This window comes from Marmota marmota, unplaced genomic scaffold, assembly GCF_001458135.2.
Source record: "Marmota marmota marmota unplaced genomic scaffold, marMar, whole genome shotgun sequence".
NCBI classification, from domain to species: domain Eukaryota; kingdom Metazoa; phylum Chordata; class Mammalia; order Rodentia; family Sciuridae; genus Marmota; species Marmota marmota.
Window position 1 is genome coordinate 1,075,953 of NW_026000079.1, and position 9,849 is coordinate 1,085,801.

The 9,849-nt window shown below is 52.6% G+C and overlaps 1 protein-coding gene across 1 annotated transcript; it reads left to right on the forward strand.

The window, feature by feature from the left end:
• Nucleotides 1–285: 285 nt before the first annotated feature.
• On the forward strand, nucleotides 286–7,483 carry Etv3l (ETS variant transcription factor 3 like). Its single transcript, XM_015502675.2, has 5 exons — nucleotides 286–346; nucleotides 439–676; nucleotides 907–1,096; nucleotides 1,465–1,585; nucleotides 6,443–7,483. The coding sequence occupies exons 1-5, from the start codon at nucleotides 286–288 to the stop codon at nucleotides 6,919–6,921; spliced, it is 1,089 nt and encodes a 362-aa protein (XP_015358161.1). The 3' UTR covers nucleotides 6,922–7,483.
• The last annotated feature ends 2,366 nt before the right edge of the window (nucleotides 7,484–9,849 follow it).

The window sequence follows — 9,849 nt, forward strand, 5'->3', positions numbered from 1 at the left end:
CCACGATGCCTCTGTTCCATGTCTAAATACCCCCCCCCCCCCGCCCCGTGGGGACAGGACGCAGGAACTTTGCCTTCCTCTCTCTCTGTGTAAGTGGTTCAGCCCCAAGCCCAGTCCTGGGTCAGCCTCTGGGCAGCGAGGAGGTCCCCAGAGGAGGCTGGGCCCTGCCCTGAGACAGGGGAAGTTTCCTTCCTGACCCTCCATCCCTTCCTTTTCCCCTTCCTCTTACTGGTGACCGTTTCCCCCCCAGGTCCGGCCTCAGTCCTCTGACACCTGGAGGGGACCATGCACTGTGGCTGCCTGGCTGAGGGCATTCCGACCACCCCTGGCAACTACTGGATCTCAGGTGAGCCTCTCTGAAGCTCTCCCATGCTCTCGCAGCGGCTTGGGGGGCCTCTGGAGAAGCAGGGCGCCCTCACTCTCACTTCCCCACCCCAGGCGTGGCCTTCCCTGACTGGGCCTACAAAGCTGAGTCGTCCCCCGGCTCCCGGCAGATCCAGCTGTGGCACTTCATCCTGGAGCTGCTGCAGAAGGAGGAGTTCCGCCATGTCATCGCCTGGCAGCAGGGAGAGTATGGGGAGTTTGTCATCAAGGATCCCGACGAGGTGGCCCGCCTCTGGGGCCGCAGGAAATGCAAACCACAGATGAATTATGACAAGCTGAGCCGGGCCCTCAGGTGAGAGGCGGTGGCCAGCGCAACTGGAGTGTACCGAGTTCAAAGAAAAGGGCTGATTCCTGACACCCGGTCCTGTTCCCACTCCTCCCAGGCTTAGGAAATGTCCTTCCATGTGGGAAGAGGCCCAGGGTCCTCAAGGACAGCGTGGTCAACTCTGCTGGCCCGGGGAGGGCACTCTGACTCTGCCCCCTTCCCACTGAGCCAGCTCCTTGTCGACCTCCCTTCCCCAGGTATTACTACAATAAGAGGATCCTGCACAAGACCAAAGGGAAGAGGTTCACTTACAAGTTCAACTTCAGCAAGCTCATCATCGTCAACTACCCTTTGTGGGGAGTGCGGGCACCATCACCCCCACACCTGCTGCTGGGGGCTCCCCCCCTGGGTCGGCCAGCCCTGGTGCCCACGGGTGTGCAGAGTGAGGTAGGCATGAAGGTGGCCCTTCCCAGAGCCCTACCAGGACCTGCCCCTGCCCAGGAAGCCCCTGTCCCTGCTCTCTGCCTTTGGGATCTCATTGGCCTCCGATGCTCTTCTTTTCCCACATCCTCGTCCCTGAGGACCCCAGGAGCAGGGGTATGTAACAGTCCATATGGTACACCCCTGGGAGAAAGGGTGACTTCTGTGACCGGCGTCACTCATTCAGTTGTGGATCAGAGAGAAGTGATGGCTGTTAACCACCAGTATGGGGGTATTTCGTTTTTTGAACTGGGTGATGAGGTACAGGCATGTTCCAGAGGAACAGATGCCGGGCTGAGTCCATCCCCCCGTCCCTCCTTCTCCTCACCCCTCAGCTCCTGCAGAACATGCTGTTTACCCACCGGGCCATGGCGGAGCAACTGGCTGGACTGCAGACCCCCCAGGGGCCACCAGAGGCTACTGGGGAGAAGAAGGGGAGCAGCAGCACCGTCCACCGTGAGTGCAGAGAACGGGTAGGGGCAGGAAATCTTAACCAGAGAAGGGGAGGGCCCTCCCGGCTGAGTACGTGGCTAAGCAGGGTGAGACCAGGAAAAGCACTCAAGTCGTTCACTCATTCACTCAACCAACATTGGTCAGGCACAGCTATTTACTAGGTGTGGGGACTCAGATATGAAAGATGACCCTCAAGAAACTCAGTCCTGCCAGGCGTGGTGGCACACACCTCTAATCCCAAGGTAAGGGTGGCTGAGGCAGGAGGATCACAAATTCAGAGCCTGCCTCAGCAACTTAGTGAAGCACTAAGCAACTCAGTGAGACCCTGTCTCTAAATAAAATACAAAGAAATGGGGCTGGGGATGTGGCTCAGTGGTTAAGCACCTCTGGGTTCAATCCCTGGGGAAGGAAGGGAGGGAGGGAGGGAGGGAGGGAGGAAGAAACTGAGGGCCTAATGGGGAACAGAAAGGTGAGGACTGTCAGGGACCAGTTCTGAGATTCAGGCAAGAACAAGGTAATGGGGAGATGCACAGGAGGAGATGGGGTTTCCTGGACAAGGCCACACCTCAGCAGGTGAAAAAAAGATGCCCTGGCAGAGGGAATAGAATTTGCAAAGTAAAAAGCAGTTGGCAAGGGCTGGGGTTGTGGCTCAGTGGCAGAATGCTTGCCTAGCATGCGTGAGGCACTGGGTTCAATCCCCAGCACCACATAAAAATGAATAAATAAACAAACAAAATAAAGGTATTGTGTCCATCTACAATAAAATATTTTTAAAGAAAGCAGTTGGCAAGCATAGCAAATCTGGCATCCTGCTAGTATCTTGCTGTGGTCAGAGTAAGTTATACGATGGGGTCGGAATAAGCAGGAGCAGCCAAAGACGGACTTGGCAAGGCAAACCGGTGTCTTCCCCAGAAGGCCTTAGAAACTATTCTAGGGCAGTTGGACTTTATCCTACGGGTAGGAGGTGGCCAGGAGGGAGAGCAAGTTCAGATACTGGGGAAGGGTACTGAGGATTGAAGGCAGGGGGTACTCTACCAATAAACTACATCTCCAGTTCCATTTATTTATTTATTTGTTTATTTATTTATTTTTGAGACAGGGTCTCTCTAAGTTGCTGAGGCTGCCCTCAAACTTGCAATCCTCCCATCTCAGCCTCCAGAGTTACTGGATTACAGGCATGTACCACCAGGACCCGGCTCAGATTTTCATTTGATAAGAATTACAAGAGTTTCCCAACTTATAATGGTGTGACTTCAAACAGGGCAAAAAGCTATCTGCTATTCAGTAGGGACCATGCTTGGAACTTTGGGTTTTGATCTTTGCCTGGGAGCCACAGCTGCGGATCGCCTACATGTCAGAAGGGGAAACCACCAATGCTCTACAGGGCCCCGTGTTGCTAAGCTAAGATATTCTGTAGGTTAGGTATATTACATACTCTTTTGACTTGCAATATTTTCAACTTACAATGGGTTAGTCCAGCACTTAACCCTATCGTAAGTGAAGGGATATCTCTGCTCTGTGTGTAGTTGGGACTGCAGGAGACACAAGACTGGCATTGGGAGGCTTTTGAAGATAATCCAGGCAGGAGACAGTGAGACCAAGACAAGAGCCCGGGGGTGAAGGAGGAGCCTCAGCTGAAGGCAGATGGAGAAGACACAGTTCACTCACTGATTTACTCACTCATTCACTCGCTCCTTGCATCAGATGTTTAATAACTTTCTGTTTAGCGTGCCAGATACTGTCTTAGGGACTGGGGGTGCCTTTACAGGGCTTGTAAGCAAGAGGGGGTACATATGTTCAATTACTAAGAGGTATGCAGTTATAACTGCTACGCGCTACAGAGGAGAAGTTGAGAGTGCCGAGGGCATCACACTTCCCCAACACAGTGACATATGAGCTGAGACCCAAAGTGTGCATAGATGTCAGCTGAGCTCAGAGGGAGCAGGGAGAACAGGGCAAGCAGAGTGTGTAAAAGCCCTGGGACAGAAAGAGGAACCAGGAGAAGGCCAGTGGCTTGGCACTTGGGATGGTGTGGGAGAAGGTGAAAACACAAACAGATGCCAGTTAGCTTTTTTTTTTTTTTTTTTTTTTTTTGGTACTGGGATTCAATCCAGGGGTGTTCTACCCCTGGGCTACTTTCCCAGTCCTTTTTCATTTTTTTACTTTGAGTCAGAATCTTGTTAATTTGCTAAGGCTGGCCTCACACTTGCAATTCTCCTGCCTCAACCTCCCAGGCTGATTAGCTCCTAGAGCAACAAAATTAGATTTTCTGTGGAAAAGATCACACAGATATTCAACCAATCCAAAGCTCCTGTGCAGAGACCAGAGAACTACCCCTCCACTCCAGCCGGTTTCATGGAATAAGGATCCTCAGTGTTTGGCCTACTCCAGGTGCAGCTGGGGACCCAGACTCTGTGCCCCTGGGAGAACAGCTGAGGCTGCGGGTGCAGGGCAGCCCTGGGCAGGCTGGGACTCGCTAGGCCACCAGTCTGACAGCCTGGAACCGAACAGCACCTGAAGAGCCCTCCCTGTCTCTCCACCCCGCCCCCCGAAAGTGCCCTAGGCATAGAGTGTCCCTCTTTGGAAAACAATGAGGAAAAGAAAAGGGTTCCTTTCCTAAGCCCCAGCTTGGAGGGGACTCTTTCACATCTCTGCCCTCCTGGAGCACACAGGTCCTGCCCACACTTGACCCTGAAGGACACAACAGGTTTAGATCTCTAGGAGGTTAGTGAAGGTTATCATTGGAATGCTCCATCTGAACTGGGATTCCCAACCCGTGCCAGCCGGGCACATATCTGTAGACCCAATGCCCTGGTGCACTGAGGCAGGAGGATGGCAAGTTGCCAGGCCAGCAAGACCCTGTTTCAAAATAAAATAAAAATGGGCCGGGGAGTGGCTCAGTGGTAGAGCACTTGTCTAGAGTGTACCAAGCCGGGTTTGATCCCCAGCACCATAAAACCACCCAGAACCCTGTGCCAATCATACCCCCAGCCTCACTCAAAGCACAGGATGCCAAGAGAGGAAGTTGCTTCTGGACAGGAGAGTGTGGGGACTCAGCTAGAGCCAGGAAGCTGCAGGGCTGGGTGGGGAAGGGGTGAGAGAGGTATGGGAGGACCTTAGAAACATCTCCCCTGGAGCCAGGTGCGGTGGCACTCACTATAATCCCAGTGGCTCAGGAGGCTGAGACGGGAAGATCACGAATTCAAAACCAACCTAAGCAACATAGCAAGACCCTGTTTAAAAAAAAAAAAAACCCACAAAAAACAAATAAATAAATAAAATAAAAAGACTACGGATATAGCTCAGTGGTAAAACTTCCCTGGGTTCAATCCCAATACAAAAAATCAAAACAAAGAAACCTGTCCTCTGCCTGCTTGGCTGGAACACCCAGAGGACACAGCCTTCCTGGGAAACAAGTCCCCACACCATCTAAGAACCCAAGACAAAGAACACTGGCCTGGTACATTATGATTTCTGTATGTATATAGGTGACTATGACCAGTGTGATTCTGCAATCTGTACAATTAGAAAAATGAGAAATTATACCCCAATGATTCAAATGTATGAATTGCCAAGATCATTGTAATGTCATGTGTAGCTAATAAAAAATAAATAAAATTAAAAAAAAAAAAAGAACACTGGCCTACAAAGAGGGTATACTCTGACAGGGGTCTCCTACATTTTCCCATGGAGGATCACTGATGCTTCATGATCTGACTTTATTTTATTATTAAATAATAATGAATTTGTCTTCCCCGTTTTTATTCATTACACTCCCCTGCCAATGTGGCTACCTTGTTCCTACCCTCTTTAGGTTAAAAATGAGAAAAAATGTGGAGTTGCAGTCAGGCTACTTGAAATACAGAAAATGGTTTGGAGATCTAGCTAATTAGGTCCAGGCTGGGCATCCCTAGCACAGGATCCTGGCAGATGGCAAGAGGAAAGAGGGCAGATTTGGAAGGAATGGGGTGAGGGCAGGGTTCTTGGAGGAGAATTATGGGGCCCAGACGCAGACAGAGAAGAGGAAGCTAGGATTCACCCCTCATCCATCCTGGGCTCACAGACACTATCTCTGAGTTCCCTTATTACCAGTGATGCTGCCGGATCTTAGCCCAGGATAAGGGACTTTGCAGATGAAGAAAGAGGCTTTCAAATTTAAGCAACAAGCCCAAGACCACACCACAGATTCTTTGCCCAGCTAGTACTCGAGCTCTTCGCTGCAGAGACAGGGAGGGCAAAGGATGGATTCACTGCGCTTTGGCAAACAGCACCCTTTGCTTCTCTCAGTTGTGTTTCGTTTTGTTTCTGGGATACTGGGGATGGAATCCGGGGTTCTACCAGTGACTGCCACTCCAGCACTTTGTATATTTCATTTTAAAGCAAGGTCTTGTTAAATTTGCCCAGGCTGGTCTCCAAAGTAGCTGGGATTACAGCCTGTGCCACCACACCTGGTTCTCACCATGGTTTTACTGAGCGAGCGCTCGATGTGTGCTAGGCTGGGCTGGGTTCAGGAAAGAAAAAATAAATACACGTCGTGCCCACACTGAGCTGGGGCACAGACATTGCATAAATAAGTACACAGATGACAGCATGATTCTAAGGAGCTAAGTGCCCCGAGGAGAGGTACAGAGAGAGAGGACTTCGGGCAGCCATGCTCCCACGGAGGCTGGGAGTCTTGGGAAGCTTCCCAGAGGAAAAGCCATTTAGGATGAACCTGAACAAAAGCAAACAGGGGAGGAAAGAGGGGTGGGGTCAGGGAGAGGCTTTGGAGCAAGAGGAGAAAGGAATGGGAAATGGGAGGAGTGAGTGGCATCTCTGAGAGGAAGGCGCCATTTTGACCCTTTCTCTTTCTTCCTCTAGGACTTGGTTCTGCCTTGGGCCCTTGCCGGCTGGGCCCTTGCTGCCACTTTGGGAACCCCCAAGGCGAGCTGCCCAGCCTTGCCACCTTTACCCCTGCTCTTCTGCCTCCTCTCCCTTCCAACTGGACTGGCCTCTCAGGGCCCTTCTCGCCTCCTCTCTCCTCAGAGCAGCTGCTCCCAGGGACCCCCAAGCTAGACACCCTGCTTCCAGGACCTGGCTTCTCCCCAGGGTCCTGGCATTTTCCAGGGCTCCCCCTGTTGGCCGGGTTGGGCCAGGGCCCAGGTGAGGGGCTTCGACTCCTGTCCCTCAGGCCTGAGGGGCTGGAGGTAAAACCTGATGCTGTGGCAAGGGCCAAGGGCTGCCTGGACCCCAGGGAGGGCGTCTCCTCAGAGACCCACAGACTCCAACCTGGGGAGGAAAACTCTGAGTCCCCCAGTTTGGAAAACCTCAAGGTCGTGTGGGCCTTGGACCCTCCTTAATTGGAGAGGAAGATGTGAAGGGCAGTAGTCTGCAAACGCCATCTCTCCTCTTGCCCACCTTCCTCCTGGCTGGACACCAGCCCAAATTGCAAAAGAATTTGAAATTGGACCAAGAGAGGGGGCATGGCAGGAAGACACCAGTGTGGGGTGGGGAAAACAAGGCAGGGACCCTCTTCTCCCACCAACTTGCTCATTAGACTAAGGAGACATTCTTAATCTCAGTTTTCTTTGAGAGAAATGAGGTTAAGGTTTCCATCGTTTCAATCACTCCAGACCTGCCCCGTGAGGGAGGAAATTAAGGACTGTGCTGGGGAGGGGCCGAGTCTCAGGTGACTCCTGTCTTCTCTGGGCTCTTCTCCCTTTCCAGGCCACGGTCTCCAGTCCCTCTCCCACCCCTCCATGCCCTTCTCTTCCATCCCTCTGATTTCTGGGCCCTGGTGGCTCTGTCCCCTGTAGGCACTTTCTTTTGTCTCCACTGCCCCAAGGTGGCTAGGGAGGGCTGGCTTCCTCATCTCTGTAATACTGGAATAAAATACCCGTGGCAAACTGCCCTCTCGGTGGCCACCCCTCGCCCCACTCCATTCCTCCTGCTTTCTGTTCCTCCAGAGTCCTCACGGGAAGGGGGCAGTGTGGTTGGGGAGGGTCTGGGACCTGGAGCAAGAGCAGCAAGCAACCCAGTGACTGCGGTCAACTCAGAAAGAGAAAGGCTGAGGAAGCCATAGCCCCAGGAGCTTCTGAGCAACATGGAAAACCAGCTTCAAGAAAGAGCTTCAGGAAGAGCAGAGAATGACCCTCAGATCTCCACAGAATGGCCCTCAGAGCCCTGTGGAGGCCCTCTGGGCAGAATTCCAAGGACCTGGTAAGAAAGGAGACCCTTGCCAGGGGTCCTCTTTTCTCTGCCCACCCTCCACCCCCAACAGAGCAGAGTTGAAGCACTAGGGGTCTGGGGGCACGGGGCAGGCACGTGAGAGCGCGTGCGTCTTTTGCTTACACCTGGACATGCCAACAGAGAAGGGTGCTAAGGGGCCAAGGCCATCACACACATTGCCATCTCTAGTCTGCAGTTACACTGCTCGGGTTTGTCGAGCTGTGTCTCCAGGCCTTTCTCCCACATGGAGCATGAACTAGGGAGCCACAGAGGCTCAGAGCTGGCCCAGTGTGTCTGTCCTGTCCTTCCAATCCCCTCACCTGCCTTTTGGCAGCCTCTCAGTCCTCAGGTGGTGGACGCGTTGCCAGATGGCTGGAGCAGGGAAGGAGAGGCCCAGAGTGAGGCAGGGGCGGGTCCTCACCCAGTGGAGAGGTCAAGGTGGCAGGGAACCCAGGCCCTGGTTTCCCAGGGGGCCTCTGCCAGGAGAAGGGTTTCTGAGAGACCACCTCAGTCTCCTTCCCTCAGCCCACATGCCAACAAGGGGACCTCAGATTTTTCTTTCCAGGCAATTCCTGCTTCCCACTTGCCCCCAGAGCCACAGGCCCATCCCCTGCCTGCAGGAAGGACCACACCAGGGGTTTTCCCATCGACACACTCCATCCGGGAAGGCAGAGCTACTGCTGCCTGCCCCAGCACGAGGAAGAGGATGATGTTGTCATGGGGCTGGGGCCTGTTCAGAGGCCAGCCCCAAGGACAGGGTTTTCTTCATAATGGGGACCCTCCTGTGTCCTGGGCCTGACCCTTCAGTGGTTTCTGGTGGCTCTAACCCCCACATCTCAGGCAATGAAGAAATCTTTGAGGTCACTGGTCTAAGAATTCCCTTCAGGGTAGGTGAAACCAGCCTAGAGGGCCCACTTCCAGGTGGATGGCACTATTGACATTTTGGCTGCACAATTTTATCACTGTGGGGAGCTGTGCTGTGTATTCCTGAATGTTTAGCAGCAACAGAGCTTCTAATGAGTAGGTAACAGCAGCGCCTTCCCCCATTCCGATGTGACAACCCAAAATGTCTCCAGATGTTGTTAACTGTCCCCTGAGGAAAGGGGGGCAAATCACGGCCATCGAGAACCACTTAAATAGGGAAAGGCTTCAGCAAATCCAGATGTTCTGGCAAAGATGGGACCCAGCTTCCAGAGACCGGTTGGTCTCCACATTGCAAGAGTGCCCTCTGGTGGTCAGAATCAGTACCAGCTCTCAGAAGACTAGAGCCATGAAGTGGGTGGGAGTCCTCTTTGGGGAAGGAGGATAGTGGCAGCATGAAAGAATTTATGAGAAGCCTCCCACTTTAAACCCCCTGAACAACTCATCACAGGATCAACTGGTCTGATGTGACAGAATCTGCAGGCTGTCAGGGACAATCATCAAGCCCAGACACGACACCTGGCCATCTGTGAGTGCCAGTCTCACCTGGGATAGCACAGCGTGGCTGCTCAGCTTTCTGCCAGAAGCAGTGGTGAGAGCCGGGCAAGACACAGCGAAGCCAGCTCGCCAACCTCCCTGCTCCTAGGCCTTCAGCTCCGTCAAACCAGAGACACCGACAGACTCTCACAGGCTTCAAGAATTTTAGGGAGTCAGGCCAGGTGTGAAGATGCACACCTATAACCCCAGTGACTCAGGAGGCTGAAGCAGGAGGATCATAAATTCAAGGCCAGCCTGGGAAACTTAGTGAGACCCTGTCTCAAAATAAAAAATAAAATGGGCTGGGCTCACTGGTATAGCACCCCTGGGTCCAATCCCCAGGACTAAAACAAAGGGGGTGGCTTTTAGGGACTCAGACTCCCCAGCTGCATGTATCTTAGATTCTCAGGAGTCAGAAAGAACTTTTAAGATCATGGGAGTTCAGCCCCCCTAATTTTACAGACCCAGAAAGAAGAAGGGACTTGTTCCAAATCATCCATACAGAAAAGCCGAACTCAGAATATAAATTTCCTAATTATCAGTTAATGTTCTTTCCATATCACCATAATCACTTGGCTAGAGAGTTTTAAGAATTTTAAGAG